The 22770-nt window shown below is 32.4% G+C and overlaps 1 protein-coding gene across 1 annotated transcript in view; it reads right to left on the bottom strand.

The window, feature by feature from the left end:
* The window catches only part of Cul4 (cullin 4), a 252089-nt gene that overhangs the window by 30802 nt on the left and 198517 nt on the right, over window positions 1–22770 (bottom strand). The window contains exon 10 of the mRNA XM_089104452.1: window positions 8855–9082. Coding sequence (XP_088960578.1) covers window positions 8855–9082 — 228 coding nt within the window. The remainder of the gene's footprint in view (window positions 1–8854; window positions 9083–22770) is intronic.

Here is a 22770-nt window from a genome sequence, read left to right as displayed (position 1 = left end):
AGCAACCCCTGTCCAAATGGAAGCTAAATTGAATCGAAGTTTTCAACATTTCCTTTGCTTAGTTGCCTTCTCCTACTAATATCTTGGTGTATGTCTTATTGTACACATAGGAAAGAGTCCCCCCTTCGAATTGAAAAATAGAGCGCACAAGGGGGGGGGGAGTACAGCCAATAATATTCTATTTTTCGCAGTGATTACAAATATAGTTTTATTTCCTATGATTAAGGTTACCCGCAAACAGTAATTTGGATTGGAAAATCCGTTTGGTTTGGCAAAGGGGGTAACACTAAGAAGAAGTAATTAGATACCTACAAAAAGAGTACCTTCAAAGTCAGGGAAAACCCTTTTTCTGAACATTTCAATGTCACCTCTTCGACGCTAAAAAATTTCATGCTTTTCCTGTAATGCGATCAGTAACTTGATTTGTTGTTCACCCAAAAAGGGGCGATGATGCCAAATTAATGGCCATAAAAGGCTGTGGGAGTTTTTTTTTTTACTTCGAAAGGGCTAAATAAAAGGCTGTGGGAGTTTCTTTTGCTTCGAAAGGACTAACTGATACAGGATAGAAATTCTGAGATAGCCAATCAATTTAGTAGTACCGAATACATTTATTTCATATTTCATAATGTTTTCAACAATATATCAAGCGAAGGCGCACATTGTCCCTATATATTAAAATATAGCTCATAAACTGGAGAAAACTTGAAAACATTGAGATTAATATCTTTATTTGTGACTTGAATCCATCTCACGTTTACATTTTTTTTTAATATTAGTTTTTCAAGCCAAGGGAATTATATCGTAATACACTTAACCGGGGAGGGGAGAAGTAGGCTATAGGCCCCCTCTTGTAAATGGTATTTTTTTTGTCTGTCTAGTCACTCTTTACTTATATAAAACTACTTTTTCCTCGAGCATTTAATAGTGGTGACTTTCCGGTTTCCTATTCAACGTAACAATAATTTTTATTGCCGCCACACACATACAGATTTAAAAATTTGGGTTCGGTTAAAATGTACAAAAATTTGTATTTCAAATTCAGGTTCAAATGTATAAATTCATCAGTTTTATTTAAACTTTACTACATTCCATTTCATATTGTATTTAATTCATTGGCTTGAAGTATATAGTATACTTGAAAGTTTTAAGTAGATTTTGGCGGACTTGATTTCAAATGAACAACGATAGGAACTCTCAGACATCCTGATATGGAGCAATCAAAGATGGCAAACACATACAGATTTAAAAATTTGGCCACACACATACAGATTTAAAAATTTGGGTTCGGTTAAAATGTACAAAAATTTGTATATCAAATTCAGGTTCAAATGTATAAATTCATCAGTTTTATTTAAACTTTACTGCATTCCATTTCATATTGTATTTAATTCATTGGCTTGAAGTATATAGTATACTTGAAAGTTTTAAGTGGATTTTGGCGGACTTGATTTCGAATGAACAACGATAGGAACTCTCAGACATCCTGAGATGGAGCAATCAAAGATGGCAAAGTGGAATAATCCCATAAAAACCTTTTCTATCATCTAACATTGCTATTCATTAGTATTAATGCAAACTATGTATATTAGAATAATAAATGAAATAAATATAAGGAAAACACCTATAAATAATGGCGTTTTAAAACCTTTAGTTCTTATTTGGTAAAAACTAGCTTGTTGGAAATGACTGTTATGAAATTTGCAATACAAACATGTGTTTGAAGACACAGTCACGAGATATAAGCTTCAAAACTAGGCAGCAAGTTTGAGTGTGGTCAAACGCTTGAAAAAACACTCTCATGACATATACAAAATTTTCCAAATTTTTTCACATTTCTGACAGCAAAATTTTTGCAAATTACGAACTATTATTATGACAACACTGGGTAAATAATTAATAAAACCACTACTGAGTCGGTAGTTTTTTTTTATTATTTATTTATATATCTTTACTGATATATAGGCACTTTCGCAAAATCTTTGTGCGCTATAATACCAAGTTTTATCTGTACGTGAACTACTACTGCTACTAATTCCAACACTTATGGCAGCATCAAGCCACCTGCGAACACAGGCGAACAGTAAAAACATAAAACAGCGAACAGTAAAAAGAAAAAACAAATGTTTTTACTTATATAACTTTAATAAATCAAATAATATTAACATTTTGATTACTAAACATAAGCATATGTATATTAAACTGACAATGCGCATTCATTTGTATTTTTTCAGTAAAGTGCAAATCATGTTCTGGCCATGGGAAGGCATAGGGAATTTGAGCCCAACCCATTTTAATTTCTGCTCGTTTTGAGTTTGACTCGTTTATTTATTATAATTTCTGATCGTTTTGGGTTTCATTTATCTATCGATGCAGATTTGTGGTAGTTTCACGCTTGGTAGATTATTTGATTTAACTTTTGATCATTTTTGGTTTAATGGAGTTCTTTACTTTTCTTTGAAGAACTTATTTTGTGGAAAAAGTTTTTTCTAATTAATTTCTGTTCGTTTTATATTGACATAGACTTTTCAGGGAAAAAGAAAATAATACTTTAAATCTTTTCGTTTTTTAAGATTTTATAGCTTGGCCTGTAATTGTATGCTGGAGAAAATTTTTCAGCAATTTTTAACAACCTACACCCTTTTAAAAATCTGGACACAAATAGTAGTGGTTAATTTAGTTTCATACCTCCTCTAGTTGACTGTAATGGAAAAATGTAATGGGGGAAAAATGTAATGGGGGTTGTCATCCTCAAAGACCTAATTTCCAGAACTTTCAAGTACGCTAAACAAAATAGCTATCTCAAAATTTTTATTGGATGTGCTTGGGGAAATGGTTGGCGTGACAGGGGCGTTAGTTGCTCTCAAATCACTTTCAACTATTAAAAAAGGCACCAGTCCTTTCAATTTCAAATCAAATGAGCCCTTTAGAAGTTTCTACGACAACGCTTTCAATAAAAACCTTATATGCCCCAGGGCATAACTTACAACCTTTGCCCTGGGAGCTCTGGGAGGTTTTTCATCCTTAAATACATAATTTCCAGAACTTTCAACTGCGTTGAACAAAATAGCTATCTCTAAACTTTGATTGAATGTGTTTGGGGAAATGGTGGGCGTGAGAGGGGGTTAATTGCTCTCCAATCACTTTCGACTATTGCAAAAGGCAATAGCCCTTTCAATTTCTAATCAAATGAGCCTTTTTTGAAAATTCTACAACAATTTAGGACTACAAAAGTCCTAATTTCCAGAACTTTCAACTACGTTGAACAAAATGGATATCTCAAAATTTTGATTGAATGTGTTTGGGCAAATGGTGGGCATGAAAAGGGGCTAGTTGCCCTTCAATCGCTGTCGACTAGTAAAAAGGGCACTAGCCCTTTCAATTTCCAATTGAATGAGCCCTTTTTGAAGTTTCTACAACATCGTTTTCTATAAAACCCCAGGGCATGACTTACAACCCTTGCCTTGAGGGATGTGGGGGGGGGGGAGGCTGTCATCCTTATAGACCTAATTTCCAAAACTTTCAACTACGTTGATTAAAATGGTTATCTAAAAGTTTTGATTGGATGTGTTTGGGGAAAACGTGGGCGTGAGAGAGGGGTTAGTTGCACTCAAAGCACTTTCGACTATTAAAAAGGGCACTAGCCCTTGGAATTTCCAATGGAATGAGCCCTTTTTGAAGTTTCTACGATAAAGTTTTCAATAAGAACCTTATATGCCCCAGGGCATAATTTATGACCCTTGCCCTGAAGACCGTGGGGGGGGGGGAAGAGTTCCTGCTCAAAGGTATAATTTCCAGAACTTTCAACTGCGTGGAACAAAATGGCTATCTCAAAATTTTATTGGATGTGTTTGGGGAAATGGTGGGCGTGGAAGGGGTGTTAGTTGCCTTCCCATCACTTTCGACTATTAAAAAGGGCACTAGCCATTTCAACTTCCAATGGAATGAGCAAAAAACCTAGTTTCCAGAACTTTCAACTACGTTGAACAAAATGGTTATCTCAAAATTTTGATTGGAAGTGTTTGGGGAAAAGGTGGGCGTGAGAGGGGGATTAGTTGCCCTCCAATCACTTTCGACTATTAAAAAGGGCACTAGCCCTTTGAATTTCCAATCGAATAAGCCTTTTTTGAAGTTTCTCTTTCTCTTTCTATGAAAACCTTATATGCCAGCAGGGCATAACTTACAACCCTTTCCCTGAGGGCTGTGGGGGAGTGTCCTCCTCAAAAACATAATTTCTATCTGGAAATCAACTACGCTGAACAAAATGGCTATCTCAGAATTTTGATTGGATGTGTTTCGGGAAATAATGGGTGTCAAAGGGGTGACAGTTGCCTTCCAATCCCTTTCGACTATTAAAAAGGGCACAAGCCACTCCAATTTCCAATTGAATGTGCCCTTTTCGAAGATTCTACGACAACTTCTTCGATATGAAGTGCCCTGGTCTAAAAAAAAACAAAAAACAATACATTGTGCCAACATCGTTCTTACATGCCCCCAGGTCATAACTTACACCCCTTGCCCTGAGGGCTGTGGGGGAGTGTCCTCCTGAAAAACACAATTTCTATGTGGAAATCAACTACGCTGAACAAAATGGCTATCTCAAAATTTTTATTGGATGTTTTTAGAGAAATGGTGGGCGTGGAAGGGGTGTTAGTTGCCTTCTAATCACTTTCGGCTATTAAAAAGGGCACAAGCCACTCCAATTTCCAATCGAATGAGCCCTTTCCGAAGTTTCTACAACAACTCCTTCGATACGAAGTGCCCTGGTCTAAGACCAAAAATAAATACTACATTGTACCAACATCGTTCTTTACTTAGGCAGCGCGATTGCGCTGCCTATGATAAATAGCTCTCTTAAAAGTACCAAAAAAATTTAGTTAAAGATTTTTAATGTAGCTCCTTACTTTAAGCTGAAAATTTTTTTTTTGTAAAATTTCTGATCGCTTTTTAAATGCTGGGAAATCCAGTTCTCCCTCCATGGAAAATTCCTTTCCCCCATGAAAAGTTCCTCCCACGTGACCACCCCCCTCGATCTCCCCAACAGAAAAATCCCCCCTCAAAACGTCTATATATTTCCCAATAACGAATACTATATGTAAACAATGGGCAAAGTTCATAACTTGCAGCCCTTCCCCCGGGGACTGTGGGGGTTTTAGTCATCCTCAAAGAAATAGCTGTTGTATCTTTTAACTATGCTAAATAAAATGGCTATCTCAAAATTTTGATCGGGTGACTTTGGCAAAAAAATGAGCATGAGAGAGGGGCTAGCTGCCCTCCAATATTTTTGGTCACTTAAAAAGGGCACTAGAACTTATGATTTCCGATCAAATGAGCCCTCTCCGATTTTCTACGATCACCGGTTCGATATGATCACCCCTGCGAAAAACAAACAAAAGAAATAAAACAAATAAACACGCATCCTCGATCTTTCTTCTGGCAAAAAAATGCAAAATTCCACATTTTTATACATAGGAGCTTGAAACCTCTACAGTAAGGCTCTCTGGTATGTTGAATCTGATGGAGTGATTTTCATTAAAATCGCTTGATATTTTGGGAGTGTTTCTCCCTTTTTCAAAAATTGGTCAAATTTTCCCAATCTCGTAACTTTTGATGGGTACCATCCAATTTGATGAATTTCATACATATTTTGAATAAACATTAAAATTCGATTCTTTCGATGGATACATTATAATCAAGGTTCTGTTTCTCAGAGTTTCGGTTACTATTGAGCCGCATCGCTCTCTACTTACAGTTTGTTACCATGAACTCTTTGATTTCTAATAATTCCCATATAATTGATAAGTTTTTACGATTTGTTGCAGCTTTACCCCTCCCCCCCCTCCCCCAGAAATTCATGCTCACGTACTGTGAATATGTAAATAATAATTTACATACGACACACTTCTGTACGAATCGAAGCGGATAGTAATTATAAACCTGATTTGACCAGACAAATTTTAATTCAGAAGCTAATTTGATTGGCTACTCACGTTTTTAGGTTGACCACGTTCATACGAGAATTCCCTAAAAAGAAGAATTAAAATCCAAAACACAAAAATCTTAGCAATTGAATGGTTTTCCCCAGACGTCAATTTGACTACCCCCGTACCCAATAGAAGTCATTGCAATTATTTTCATAGGTTTGTCAGTGGAAAAGGCAGGCCTCTAATTGGTTAAGATGGATGAGAGGAGAGCCCTACGAGAATTAATTGCAATAGCCTCTAGTCAACATGAGATGAGTCCGTAGTAGAATGCTGTTAAATATTGTCAAACGTATGAGAAAAAGAAACATTCTGATCCCGCTCCCCCTAACAAATGATTATGTCAGATGGTAATCAGAAGCAGAGACGCATCTCCACCCCTTTTCTCGGTTATTCCAGTCAGGTCAGCTCGGCAACATAGCCGCTTATATATTCATACTACTTGATAAAAAAAAGATTTTTAGAGCATCGTACTCTTAGCCTTAGCCAATACCATTTTGAGGGTAGTGGGACGGGCCAGTAAACTAAACAAAACTATGAAAACGCCAAAATACGTGTCAAACAATTGGGAAACCCTTGAATTTGGTTTCTCTTAATTTTGCACTCTCCAAGGAAATTTTTAGGGTTAATAATAAACCAAAGGATAATTGAATACAAACCAAATACTAAATAATGGAGCCAGATAATAGTTTTGGTTAGACGGACATGATTATGTTCCGTATATGAGAGAGAGATCAGGATATAAACCTGATTTCGATCAACTCAGACAAAGACGCAATTTAATATTACCACAATCGAGGATTTTTAATTATCTATATAAAAAATTTGCGAATCTTTATCATCCGGTTTTCGTTTTGACGATAGTATAAATTGATGATGATTGGTGGAGTTTGATGTTAATACAAAAAATATGCAATTCTGCCAAGTTTGAAAACATGAAAAACAATCTTTATAAAGTAAAGTCTTTACGCCGTTTAATTGTGGTTTTTTGTCTTGCCTTTTAAAGTTTGCCATGACAGGTAGGCCAAATATATGGTAGTATGGTTAGCCTGCTAGGCTTGAAATCCTTGAAAAGGACAAGGTTCAAGTCCTGGTGTCGAAAAGGACAAAGATGGTTCGAAAAGGACAAAGGTTCAAGTCCTGGTGTCGCTCGTTATTTGGTTTGGAAATAGGGACATTGGCGTGACTTTGTAACCTCAGCTACAATCGACCCAGCTCTAAATGAGTACATGGAGAAATGTGGAGACAGTAAATAGGAAGGGCGTGTGAAAGCACAAGATGGCTGGCCTCAACCGCCCACTGTTCTTCCTGGTTGAATGGCCATGAAACGTAGATCAGCACCCCTGGTAGGGACTTTAAAATGCTAATTATATTAACACAAGAAATTAGACCAGTTCTAAAGTAAACCTGGCATAGCTCAACCCACGCCAGTCAGCCAAGCCAAGTTTAACCCAACAAAGTCTTAGCTAGCGAAAATAAACCAACAAAAAAACAACTTACCAGACCTTAAACATCACAAATTTTAACCTGAGAAAACTCAAGGCCAAATTTAACACCAACGCACATAAAATTCAACACAACAGAAATCAAAGGATGCACAATTTAATCCGGCAAAAATCATTCGAAGCAAACAGTTCACACACTCCGCTGTGTGAACTGGGTAGGTTTTAACTGCTGGACCACACTGAATCAGGGTAGAGTAAAATTTTAAAGTAATTGCAACAAACTACGCAATAGATATGAGGAGGATGGGAGAATAGAACTAGGACAGCCCAACTTGCGGTTCTCAAAAGAGATAAACTTTTCTATTAAAATTCCTAGAAACAGTATAATTAAAAATGCAGTTTTAAATTTAATAGTGAAAAACGTCGGCATTCCCAGACCCTGGATGGAGCTGTACAATAGGGCAAAATTTTATTGCTTATATTTTTATACCTAAAGTATCGCTGAAAGAAATGTTGAAGTTAGCAATATGGATGTTAGTTTATTTCAAACACAAATCTATAATAAGATACTTTTTGTGTTTTTTCTTCTCATTTAATTTTGACTAGACAATTCAGTTATTCGACTGTTGCATACTTCAAGCTATGATTACCATGAACTTTTAATTCCATGGTCGAAACTTGTTTGGATTTCTTTAATTCTATATTGGTTGAGCTTTGTACCAGGTAGAATGAAATTGCTGTGAGGTGAAGTTCTGTCCCTTTATTATTATTATTTTTTTGCTTGGATTAAAGTCAGCAGCGTTTAGCTTTATTTAAATGAGATTGTTAAAATGCTTTTTTTCCGGATTTGAAATCTGGATTGAGATTTGCGAGTTTACCTTTGTGGGTTGAGTGCTTAATTTTTCTGCTGAATTAATTTTTCATGCTGTGTTCACTATTCCGTGAACTTATCCAGCTGAGTTTTGTCCGGTTGATTTTGCGTGAGTTGAATTTGCAGACTGTCAAGACTATTTGACATGTTTAAACAACAATTAAAAAAAAAGTTACAGAAGTTTAAGAAGTTTTATTTAATTTTAAGGAATCGTTTAAAATACTTGAAATACTTGAACGAGAACTGCAAAATTAAGATTGATAATATTTTTTTTTTGCAATAAAAGGGAAGAGGTGTTCTGTCTCTGCTTATATATTATAGCCAAAGAAACCATTGCAAATTCCACCCCAGAGTGGCTAAAAACGTTTTTACACAACAGGGAGGAGGGGGGATATAGACAAGATATGTTTCTCAGTGAATTATCAAATTTATTTGGAATGTTGCAAGGTTTTAGACTTGATATGCATTTTGATCTTCCTAGTGAGGACCCCCCCCCCGCTTCCTTTTATGGCCACCACTGAACCCAAACACAGTTAAGTTTATAACTATAGTGTACTTACAAGAGGAAAACAAGCTTTCAGGACACAATGCCCCAGGGAATGCTGCCACTGCAACTTTCGTCCTGAATGTTTTGACAGATAAAATTTGCTGAAAATTTCTTGTTGCTGAACCATTGCACTTGATAACCTAGCTTCACACAGAGGATAAGTTGGCCAGTATCCCATCGTCAAAACGTTGACGGTCATATCAATAGGAGAGGCATTCGATAAGAAGGAGTGGCCAAGATGCTGAAAATAAGGATGAAAAAAGGTATTATTTTGCAATATCATCATATTGTAAATAAACCTAATTTAGTAGAAATGTTCCCAAGTTTCGAGAGCCGATTTTCTTTGAAAAAAAAAAAAAAAACATATTTCAAAAATGGTGATGAATAATAGATATTAGCATGAATTGTGTTGTAGTGTTCTCGCGCTGGGGTGGCCTCCTCTGCTATCTCCTACCCAGTATGTTTTTTGTTTTTGTTTTTTTATATCCTGTATTTGTTATTTCGGCATTTTCTTATATTTGTTTATGGCCGACACATCGAGCCCTGCTCTCCGTCGACCAGTTTAGAAATTTACTTATCATGTATTTTGTATTTTTGTCAATAAAAGATCTTGTCTTGTCTTGTCTATCATATTTCAGCTGATTTCAACTGGACCGGAATTAGAGATCGGTGCTAAAGTGGACTAAAACCAAACAAGATTTTTAAACATGGCTTACCTAGCTAAGTAACTATAGTTGATTCTTTTGAATTTATACTTTGAAATCGGAGTTGATATTAATCTAATTCCCAAGTCACCATTTTCTTATGTCGTTCAAAAAGGTGGCAGGATCAATGAGCGTCACTAAAAAATTTTTCTCTTATTGCAAAAAGTGTCATTAGTTTTTGTGTCTAATTGTGTATATGTCTGTCGTTACAGAAAGCTACGCCTTTTTTATTTGCCATTGTTTATTCTATTGAAGGCAATTATTCCCCCTTCTTCATAGAGAGATCTTCGTTTCATTATAAAATTATCCTTATGAAGGGCAAAATCTTGGTGCCCATTGAATATTGCAACCAAAACGTTGTACCTAGGGAATTTCACGCAAGGAAATCACACTCCCTGAAAGATACCAATAAGAGATATTGCAATCCAAAAATTAAAACTACGGATGATTGCGCTAACCCACGGCTATAATTCTTCAAAGGTTAGATTTTTATGATTGAAAATTTTCCAGATAGTAATTTTAAAGGGGGGGGGGGGTAATCTTCGCGATTGTAATATTCTGTCACACTCTTAGGTGTATATGATCATGAAAAAACAAAAATTAGCTGGACTGTAGCTATAGCTTTCATTGTAGTACTATTAAAAATTTGAAGTTAGTGTCATTTTTCAATATAGGCATTTACTTTCTATAACACTTCGTTCATTGATGCAAAAGCTTCGTCGTGTCCTCAGAAAAGAAGCTTTTGGCTGAGCAGCCAGCCACGCAAGCACCATGACCTTTACTGTTTGGTCTAAGGTGTATTGATGACCCCTCAATACCTCTTTGAGTGAACAAACAAGAGGAAGTGAGGGGGATGGGGGATGGGGAGATGAGAACTAAACAGAGGAAAACTCTTTTGTCGTTCAACCAATTTTTAATTATTTTTTTTGTTAGCGTAACTGTCTGAGCTTATAAATTGAGTCGCTCACCTGAGACTCTAGACGGGAGGGCTGGCCCTATTAAACTGTGGTCGCTTGTTCACCCCTTTAGCTAGTTCGCCCCTTGTTACCCGTGCCGTTTACCCAAACAGTATGAAAACGATAGGTCTACCCGTTCGCATACGAGTCCAGGGGACTTATCAATCATGTGTCAATCCTAAGACTCGGTAGCCCATTTAAGACTCTAGACTATTAGGCTTAAGTCACTCGTTAGCCTTTGAATCTAAGTGAATTCTGTCCCCCAGTTTGTATATAAGTCCAGTGGACATTCTTTGTCATGAGTCAACCCAAAAACCTCCGTCATTCCCATTGCAATTCTAGTGGGCTTTCCCAGTAGGCGAAGCTAATATAATATGAAAGTAGTAAGGGCATAGGGAATATCAACTATAGATTCAACCATACATTCAACCCTACAAGAATATGGTCAAAAGTGTATGCAATATGAACGGTCCATGAAACGGGACAAGAAAACCCATGCCTGAGTCATTAAACTTACACGTGCATTTTAAAAAGCCAATCTGCCTTGGAAACAGTTTGACGTGTTCGGCGAGATTACGTTCCTTGGCGTTTGATTGACATTTACAAAAAAGGGTTTAGCATTAGCAAATTTGATCCTATTAAGGTGGAAAAAAAAGAGTTTAGTATTTGCGAATAATTCGATGTGTTGTCAATTTAAAATAGTTAAGAAATAAAAAAATTTAACGAGAAATGGCTGAAAAGTGTTTTGGGTGGAGATGAGTTGATTGTGTACTGTATAATACACAAGTGATGTTTGGACAGTGTTGTCAATTTAAAATATACTTCGAAGTGTTGTCAATTTAAAATAGTTAAGAAATAAAAAAATTGTGTTTTGGGGGGAGATGGGTCGATTGTGTACTGTATAATACACAAGTGATGTTTTGATAGTGTTGTCAATTTAAAATATTATTCGTTGTGCTTTCAAAGTAAAATAGTTAAGAAATAAAAAAATATAACTAGAGATAGCTGAAAAGTGTTTTGGGGGGAGATGAGTTGATTGTGTAGTGTATAATACATAAGTGACGTTTGGAAAGTGTTGTAAATTTAAAATATAATTTGATGTGTTGTCAATTTAAAATTGTTAAGAAAAAAAAAAACTTAACCAGAAATGGCTGAAAAATGTCTAGGGAGGAGATGGGTTGATTGTGTACTGTATAATACACAAGTGATGTTTGAACAGTGTTGTCAATTTAACACATACTTCGATGTGTTGTAAAGTTAACATCTTTAAGAAATAAAAAATTTAACTATATATGGTTGAAGTGTTTTGGGGGGAGATGGGTTGATTGTGTACTGTATAATACACAAGCGATGTTTGTATAGTGTTGTCAATTTGAAATATATTTAGAGGTGTTGTCAACTTAAAACAGTTAATAAAAATCAAAAAAAAAATATAACTGGATGAAAAGTGTCTTGGGGGGGAGAGGAGTTGATCGTATACTATATAATACACAAGTGATATTTGAAGAGTATTGTGAATTTAAAATATACTTCGATGTCTTGTAAATTTAAAATAGTTAAGAAATAAAAAAATATAACGAGAAATGGCTGAAAAGTGTTTTGGGGGGAGATGGGTTGATCGTGTACTGTATAATACACAAGTGATGTTTGGACAGTGTTGTCAATTTAAAATATACCTCGATGTGTTGTTAATTTAAAATATTTAAGACAGAAAAAAATTTAACTAGAAATGGCTGAAAAGTGTTTTGGGGGGAGATGGTTTGATTGTGTACTGTATAATACACAAGTGATGTTTGGACAGTGTTGTCAATTTAAAATATACTTCGATGTGTTGTCAATTTAAAATAGTTTAGAAATAAGGGTTGATTGTGTACTGTATAATACACAAGTGATGTTTGGACAGTGTTGTCAATTTAAAATACACTTCGATGTGATGTCAATTTAAAATAGTTAAGAAATAAAAAAATTTAACAATAAAGGGCTGAAAAGTCTTTTGGGGGGAGATGAGTTGATTGTGTACTATATAATAAACAAGTGATGTTTGGACAGTGTTGTCAATTTAAAATATACTTCGATGTGTTGTCAATTTAAAATAGTTAAGAAATAAAAAAAATTAACGAGAAATGGCTGAAAAGTGCTTTTGGGTGAGATGGCATGATTGCGTTCTGTATAATACAAGACTGACGTTTGGACAGTGTTATCGATTTAAAATTTACTTCGATGTGTTGTCAACTTAAAATAGTTAAGAAATAAAAAAAATTAACAAGAAATTCTTGAAAAGTGTTTTTGGGGGAGATGGGTTGATTGTGTACTGTATAATACACAAGTGATGTTTGGACAGTGTTGTCAATTTAAAATATACTTCGATGCGTTGTCAATTTAAAATAGTTAAGAAATAAAAAAATTTAACAAGAAATGGCTGAAGTGTTTTGGGGGGAGATGGGTTGATTGTGTACTGTATAATACACAAGTGATGTTTGGACAGTGTTGTCAATTTAAAATATACTTCGACGTGTTGTCAATTTAAAATAGTTAAGAAATAAAAAAATTTAACAAGAAATGCCTGAAAAGTGTTTTTGGGGGGAGATGGGTTGATCGTGTACTGTATAATACACAAGTGATGTTTGGACAGTGTTGTCAATTTAAAATATACTTCGATGTGTTGTTAATTTAAAATAGTTTAATACACAAGATGGACAGTGTTGTCATTTTAAAATATACTTCGACGTGTTGTCAATTTAAAATAGTTAACAAATAAAAAAATTTAACAAGAAATGCCTGAAAAGTGTTTTGGGGGGAGATGGGTTGATTGTGTACTGTATAATACACAAGTGATGTTTGGACAGTGTTGTCAATTTAAAATATACTTCGATGTGTTGTTAATTTAAAATAGTTTAGAAATAAAAAAATTTGACAAGAAATGGCTGAAAAGTATTTTGGAGGGAGATGGGTTGATTGTGTACTGTATAATACACAAGTGATGTTTGGACAGTGTTGTCAATTTAAAATATGCTTCGATGTGTTGTCAATTTAAAATAGTTAAGAAATAAAAAATTTAACAAGAAATGCCTGAAAAGTATTTTGGGGGGAGATGGGTTGATTGTGTACTGTATAATACACAAGTGATGTTTGGACAGTGTTGTCAATTTAAAATATACTTCGATGTGTTGTTAATTTAAAATAGTTTAAAAATAAAAGAAAATTTAACAAGAAATGGCTGAAAAGTATTTTAAGAGGAGATGGGTTGATTGTGTACTGTATAATACACAAGTGATGTTTGGAAAGTGTTGTCAATTTAAAATAGTTTAACGTTATACTATACGAAGAAGTTGATACTAAAGGGGTGTAGATGACAAAAAAAGAATTGTAATAACGGATAGCTAAACTTCTTCAATGTGTTCCATATAATACATAAGTGATGGAGTGATGGGAGCGGGGTGTCTTAGAGTACTTATAGTGTGATAGTGGAGGGGGGAGTTGCGAGTACCAAGTCACATGATAGTTACGCTATTATAGAAAATAATTTCAAAGTACCAAGTCACATGATAGTTACGCTATTATAGAAAATAGTTTCAAAGTACCAAATTACATAATAGTTACACTATTTTAGAAAATGATTTCAAAATACCAAGTCATATGATATTTACTACATTTTAAAAAAGAATTTCGAAGTTCCATGTCACAAAATAGTTACACTATTAAAGAAAATAATTTCAAAGTAGCAAGTAACATGATATTTACGCTTTTATAGAAAATAAATTAAAAATACCAAATCACAGGATAGTTATGTTATTTTAGAAAATAATTTCAAAATACCAAGTCACATGATAGTTACGCTATTATGGAAAATAATTTCAAAGTACCAAGTCACATGATAGTTACGCTATTTGTATAAAATAATTTCAAAGTACCATGTCACATGATAGTTACGCTATTAAATAAAATAATTTCAAAGTACCATGTCACATGATAGTTAGGCTATTGTATAAAATAATTTCAAAGTATCAAGTCACATGATAGTTACGCTATTGTATAAAATAATTTCAAAGTACCAAGTCACATGATAGTTACGTTATTGTAGAAAATAATTTCAAAGTACCATGTTACATGATAGTTACGCGATTGTATAAAATACTTTCAAAATACCAAGTCATATGATATTTACTCTATTGTAAAAAATAATTTCAAAGTACCAAGTGACATAATAGTTACGCTATTGTATAAAATTATTTCAAAGTACCATGTCACAAGATAGTTATGCTATTCTAAAAAATAATTTCAAAGTATCAAGTCACATGATAGTTTCGCTATTGTATAAAATATATTCAAATTACTAATGCATATCATATGTTCTTGCTTATAGAAAATCACTTCAAAGTAACATGTGGTTTGATAGTTATTCTTTTAAAAATTAAAAGTAACATATCACATGATCGTTTCGCTGGTATAGAAAATAGTTCCGAAGTAAAGAGTCAACTTATATTTTGTAGGGTTTAGAAAATAGATGCAAAGTACAATTTCGCTTGATAGTTACGCTATTATTGAAAATAATTTCAAAGTACCAAGTCACATGATAGTTACGCTATTATAGAAAATAATTTCAAAGTACCAAGTCACATGATAATTACGCTGTTGTAGAAAATAATTTCAAAGTACCAAGTCACATGAAAGTTACGCTATTATAGAAAATAATTTCAAAGTACCAAGTCACATGATAGTTACGCTATAATAGAAAATAATTTCAATGTACCAAGTCACATGATAGTTACGCTATTGTATAAAATAATGTCAAAGTACCAAGTCACATGATAGTTACGCTATTATATAAAATAATTTCAAAGTACCAAGTCACATGATAGTTACACTATTATATAAAATAATTTCAAAGTACCAAGTCACATTATATTTACGCTAATTTATAAAATAATTACAAAGTAACAAGTCACATGATAGTTACGTTATTTTATAAAATAATTTCAAAGTACCAAGTCACATGATATTTACGCTATTGTATAAAATTATTTCAAAGTACTAAGTCACATGATAGTTACGCTATTGTATAAAATAATTTCAAAGTACCAAGTCACATGATAGTTACTCTATTCTATAAAATAATTTCAAAGTACCAAGTAACATGATAGTTACGCTATTGTATAAAATAATTTCAAAGTACCAAGTCACATGATAGTTAAGCTATTGTATAAAATAATATCAAAGTACCAAGTCACATGATAATTACGCTATTGTAGAAAATAATTTCAAAATACCAAGTCACATGAAAGTTACGCTATTATAGAAAATAATTTCTAAGTACCAAGTCACATGATATTTACGCTATTGTAAAAAATAATTTCAAAGTGCCAAGTCACATAATAGTTACGCTATTGTATAAAATAATTTCAAAGTATCAAGTCACATGATAGTTAACCTTTTGTATAAAATAATTTAAAAATACCATGTCAGTTGATTTACGCTATTGTAGAAATTAATTTCAAATTACCAATTCTCATGATAGTTACACTATAATACAAAATAATTTCAAAGTACCAAGTTACATAATAGTTAAGCTCTTGTAGAAAATACTTTCAAAATACCATGTCACATGATAGTTACGCTAATATAGAAAATAATTTCAAAGTACCAAGTCACATGATAGTTACGCTATTGTAGAAAATAATTTCAAAGTACCAAGTCACATGATAGTTACGCTTTTATAGAAAATAATTTCAAAGTACCAAGTCAGAGGATAGTTACTCTCTTATAGAACATAATTTCAAAGTACCAAGTCACATGATAGTTATACTATTATATAAAATAATTTCAAAGTACCAAGTCACATGAAAGTTACGCTATTGTATAAAGTAATTTCAAAGTACCATGTCACATGATAGTTACGCTATTGTATAAAATAATTTCAAAGTACCAAGTCACATGATAGTTACGCTATTGTAGAAAATAATTTCAAAGTACCAAGTCACATTATAGTTACGCTATTATAGAAAATAATTTCAAAGTACCAAGTCACATGATATTTAAGCTATTTTATAAAATAATTTCAAATTACCAAGTTTACATGATAGTTACGCTATTGTATTAAATAATTTCAAAGTAACATGTCACCTGATATTTACGCTATTTTATAAAATAATTTAAATTTATATAATATTGTAACTATCATGTGACTTGTTACTTTGAAATTATTTTATACAATAGCGTAACTATCATGTGATTTGTTACTTTGAAATTATTTTCTACAATAGCGTAACTATCATGTGACTTGGTACTTTGAAATTATTTTCTACAATAGCGTAACTATCATGTGACTTGGTACTTTGAAATTATTTTCTAAAATAGCGTAACTATCATGTGAGTTGGTACTTTGAAATCATTTTCTGTGATAGCGTCACTTTCATTTGACCTGGTACTTTGAAATTATTTTCTACGATAGATTAATTATCATTGGACTTGGTACATTGAAATTATTTTCTACAATAGTGTGACTATCATGTGACTTTGTACTTTGAAATTATTTTCTATAATAGCGTAACTATCACGTGACTTGGTACTTTGAAATTACTTAGTGGCAAAAATGGCAGAAAATACCACGTGCGCGCACGTAACCCCGTCTAATTTTTTTTTCATAATTTCCTGAATTAAATTTCTGTATTGTGTATCCAAGAGGTGAATAATCCCGAAATAAGAGGCTGTTAGCTCCCTCCCTCAATACACATCTTTTGAAAAACTACACCAGAGTGGTATTTTCTGCCATTTTTGCCACTAAGTAATTTCAAAGTACCAAGTCACATGATAGTTACGCTATTATAGAAAATAATTTCAAAGTACCAAGTCACATGAAAGTTACGCTATTATAGAAAATAATTTCAAAGTACCAAGTCACATGATAGTTACGCTTTTGTAGAAAATAATTTCAAAGTACCAAGTCACATGATAGTTACGCTATTATAGAAAATAATTTCAAAGTACCAAGTCACATGAAAGTTACGCTATTGTATTAAATAATTTCAAAGTACCATGTCACCTGATAGTTACGCTATTTTATAAAATAATTTCTATTTCTATAATAGCGTAACTATAATGTGACGTGGTACTTTTAAATTATTTTATACAATAGCGTAACTATCATGTGATTTGGTACTTTGAAATTATTTTCTACAATAGCGTAACTATCATGTGACTTGGTACTTTGAAATTATTTTATACAATAGCGTAACTATCATGTGACTTGGTACTTTGAAATTATTTTCTAAGATAGCTTAGCTTTCAAGTGACCTGGTACTTTGAAATTATTTTATACGATAGCGTAACTATCATGTGACTTAGTTCATTGAAATTATTTTCTATAATAGCGTGACTATCATGTGACTTGGTACTTTGAAATTATTTTATATAATAGCGTAACTATCATGTGAGTTGGTACTTTGAAATTACTTAGTGGCAAAAATGGCAGAAAATACCACGTGCGCGCACGTAACCCCGTCTAATTTTTTTTTTCATAATTTCCTGAATTAAATTTCTGTATTGTGTATCCAAGAGGTGAATAACCCCGAAATAAGAGGCTGTTAGCTCCCTCCCTCAATACAAACCTTTTGAAAAACTACACCAGAGTGGTATTTTCTGCCATTTTTGCCACTAAGTAATTTCAAAGTACCAAGTCACATGATAGTTACGCTATTATAGAAAATAATTTTAAAGTACCAAGTCACATGAAAGTTACTCTATTATAGAAAATAATTTCAAAGTACCAAGTCACATGATAGTTACGCTATTATAGAAAACAATTTCAAAGTACCAAGTCACATGATAGTTACGCTATTATAGAAAATAATTTCAAAGTACCAAGTCACATGATAGTTAAGCTATTTTAGAAAATAATTTCAAAGTACCATGTCACATGATAGTTACGCTATTATAGAAAATAACTTCAAACTACCAAGTCACATGATAGTTACGCTATTATAGAAAATAATTTCAAAGTACCAAGTCACATGATAGTTACGCTATTATAGAAAATAATTTCAAAGTACCAAGTCATATGATAGTTACGCTATTATAGAAAATAATTTCAAAGTACCAAGTCACATGATAGTTACGCTATTATAGTAAATAATTTCAAAGTACCATGTTTACATGTTTGTTACGCTATTTTATTAAATAATTTCAAAGTACCAAGACACATGATAGTTACGCTATTGTAGAAAATAATTTAAAAGTACAAAGTAACATGATAGTTACGCTATTTTAGAAAATAATTTATAAGTACCAAGTCACATGATAGATACGATACTGAAGAAAATAATTTCAAAGTACCAAGTCACATGATATTTACGCTATTATAGAAAATAGTTTCAAAGTACCAAGTTTACATGAAAGTTAAGCTATTATATAAAATAATTTTAAAGTACCAAGTCACCTGATACTTAAGCTATTGTATAAAATAATTTAAATTTCTATAATAGCGTAACTATCATGTGACTTGGTACTTTGAAATTATTTTATACAATAAATTATTTTCTACAATAGCGTAACTATCATGTGACTTGGTACTTTGAAATTATTTTCTATAATAGCGTAACTTTCATGTGACTTGGTACTTTGAAATTATTTTCTACAACAGCGTAACTATCATGTGACTTGGTACTTTGAAATTATTTTCTATAATAGCGTAACTTTCATGTGACTTGGTACTTTGAAATTATTTTCTACAATAAATTATTTTCTATAATAGCGTAACTATCATGTGACTTGGTACTTTGAAATTATTTTCTATAACAGCGTAACTATCATTTGACTTGATACTTTGAAATTATTTTCTATAATAGCGTAACTATCATCTGACTTGGTACTTTGAAATTATTTTCTACAATAAATTATTTTCTACAATAGCTTAACTATCAAGTGACTTGGTACTTCGACATTATTTTCTATAATAGCATAACTATCATGTGACTTGGTACTTTGAAATTATTTTCTACAACAGCGTAACAAACATGTGACTTGGTGCTTTGAAATTCTTTTTTACAATAGCGTAACTATCATGTGACTTGGTACTTTGAAATTACTTAGTGGCAAAAATGGCAGAAAATACCACGTGCGCGCACGTAACCCCGTCTAATTTTTTTTTTCATAATTTCCTGAATTAAATTTCTGTATTGTGTATCCAAGAGGTGAATAACCCCGAAATAAGAGGCTGTTAGCTCCCTCCCTCAATAAACATCTTTTGAAAAACTACACCAGAGTGGTATTTTCTGCCATTTTTGCCGCTAAGTAATTTCAAAGTACCAAGTCACATGATAGTTACGCTATTATAGAAAATAATTTCAAAGTACCAAGTCACATGAAAGTTACGCTATTATAGAAAATAATTTCAAAGTACCAAGTCACATGATAGTTACGCTTTTATAGAAAATATTTTCAAAGTACCAAGTCACATGATAGTTACGCTATTGTAGAAAATAATTTCAAAGTACCAAGTCACATGATAGTTACGCTAATGTATAAAATAATTTCAAAGTACCATGTCACATGATAGTTACGCTATTGTATAAAATAATTTCAATTTCTATAATAGTGTAACTATCATGTGACTTGGTACTTTGAAATTATTTTATACAATAGCGTAACTATCACGTGATTTGGTACTTTGAAATTATTTTCTAGATTAGCGTAACTATCATGTGCCTTGGTACATTTAAACAACTTTCTACAAGAGATTAAACTCAATGCGAGTTGTTAATTTGAAATCATTTTCTGTGGTAGCGTCACTATTACTCTACCTTGTATTTTGAAATTATGTTCTAAGATATCGTAACTTTCATTGGACTTGTTACATTGAAACTATTTTTTATAATATTGTGACTATCATGTGAATTTGTACTTTGAAATTATTTTATATAATAGAGTAACTATCATGTGACTTGGTACTTTGAAATTATTTAGTGGCAAAAATGGCAGAAAATACCACGTGCGCGCACGTAACCCCGTCTAATTTTTTTTTTCATAATTTCCTGAATTAAATTTCTGTATTGTGTATCCAAGAGGTGAATAACCCCGAAATAAGAGGCTGTTAGCTCCCTCCCTCAATACACACCTTTTGAAAAACTACACCAGAGTGGTATTTTCTGCCATTTTTGCCACTAAGTAATTTCAAAGTACCAAGTCACATGATAGTTACGCTATTATAGAAAATAATTTTAAAGTACCAAGTCACATGAAAGTTACGCTATTATAGAAAATAATTTCAAAGTACCAAGTCCCATGATAGTTACGCTGTTGTAGAAAATAATTTCAAAGTACCAAGTCACATGAAAGTTATGCTATTATAGAAAATGATTTCAAAGTACCAAGTCACATGATAGTTAATATATTTTATAAAATAATTTCAAAGTCCCAAGTCACATGATAGTTACGCTATTGTAGAAAATAATTTCAAAGTAACAAGTCACATGATAGTTACGCTATTGTAGAAAATAATTTCAAAGTACCAAATCACATGATAGTTACGCTATTGTAGAAAATAATTTCAAAGTACCAAGTCACATGATAGTTACACTATTATAGAAATTGAAATTATTTTATACAATAGCTTAACTATCAGGTGACTTGGTACTTTGAAATTATTTTATACAATAGCGTAACTATCATGTGACTTGTTACTTTGAAATTATTATCTACAATAGCGTAAATATCATGTGACTTGGTACTTTGAAATTATTTTATACAATAGCGTAACTATCATTTGACTTGGTACTTTGAAATTATTTTCTACAATAGCGTAACTATCATGTGACTGGGTACTTTGAAATTATTTTATACAATAGCGTAACTATCATGTGATTTGGTACTTAGAAATTATTTTCTATAAAAGCGTAACTATCATGTGACTTGGTATTTTGATATTATTTTCTATAATAGCGTAACTATCATGTGACTTGGTATTTTGAAATTATTTTCTATAATAACATAACGTACATGTGACTTGGTACTTTTAAATTTTTTTCTACAATAGCTTAACTATCATGTGACTTGGTACTTTGATATTATTTTCTATAATAGCGTAACTATCATGTGACTTGGCACTTTGAAATTATTTTCTAACATAGCATAACTATCATGTGACTTGGTACTTTGAAATTATTTTCTATATTTGAGTAACTACCATGTGACTTGGTACTTTGAAATTATTTTCTAAAATAGCGTAACTATCATGTGACTTGGTACTTTGAAATTATTTTATACAATAGCGTAACTATCATGTGACTTGGTACTTTGAAATTATTTACTGTAAGAGCGTAACTATTATGTGACATTGTATTTTGAAATTATTTTCTATGTTAACATAACTATCATGCGCCTTGGTACTTTGAAAGTATTTTCTACTAGGGCGTAACTGTTCTGTGGCTTGGTCCGTTAATTTTATTTTATACAATAGATTAACTATCATGTGACCTGGTACTTTGAATTTATTTCCTACAACAGCGTAACTATCATCTGACTTGGTAATTTGAATTTATTTTTTACAATAGCTTAACTATCATGTGACTTTGTAATTTGATGTAATTTTCTATAAAAGCGTAATGATAAAGTGACTTTGTACTTTCTAATTATTTTGTAGACTAGCGTTACTATCTTGTTAGTTGGTACTTTGATATTATAAAAGCGTAACTATCATGTGACTTGGTACTTTGAAATTATTTTCTACAATAGCGTAACTATCAAGTGACTTGGTAGTTTGAAATTATTTTATACAATAGCGGAACTATCATGTGACATGGTACTTTGAAATTATTTTCTACAATAATGTAACTATCACAGGACTTGGAACATTTAAATTAATTTCTACAACAGCTTAGCTTTCATGTGAAAGGGTGCTTTGAAATTATTTTCTACAATAGCGTAACTATCATGTCACTTGGTACTTTGAAATTATTTTCTATAATAGCGTAACTATCATCTGAAATGGTACTTTGAAATTATTTTCTACGATAGCGTAACTATCATGTGATTTTGTACTTTGAAATTATTTTCTATAATAGCGTAACTATCATGTGACTTGGTACTTTGAAATTATTTTCTATAAAAGCGTAACTATCAAGTGACTTGGTACTTTGAAATTATTTTCTACAAAAGCGTAACTATCATGTGACTTGGTACTTTGAAATTATTTTCTACAATAGCGTAACTATCTTGTGACTTGGTACTTTGAAATTATTTTCTACAATAGCGTAACTATCATGTGACTTGGTACTTTG

The sequence above is a fragment of the Artemia sp. Qi Xiang Cuo genome, chromosome 18 (genome assembly GCF_049724085.1).
Source record: "Artemia sp. Qi Xiang Cuo chromosome 18, ASM4972408v1, whole genome shotgun sequence".
NCBI lineage: Eukaryota > Metazoa > Arthropoda > Branchiopoda > Anostraca > Artemiidae > Artemia > Artemia sp. Qi Xiang Cuo.
The sequence above is the reverse complement of the archived record's forward strand: the minus strand, read 5'-3'. Positions and strand labels throughout refer to the sequence as shown.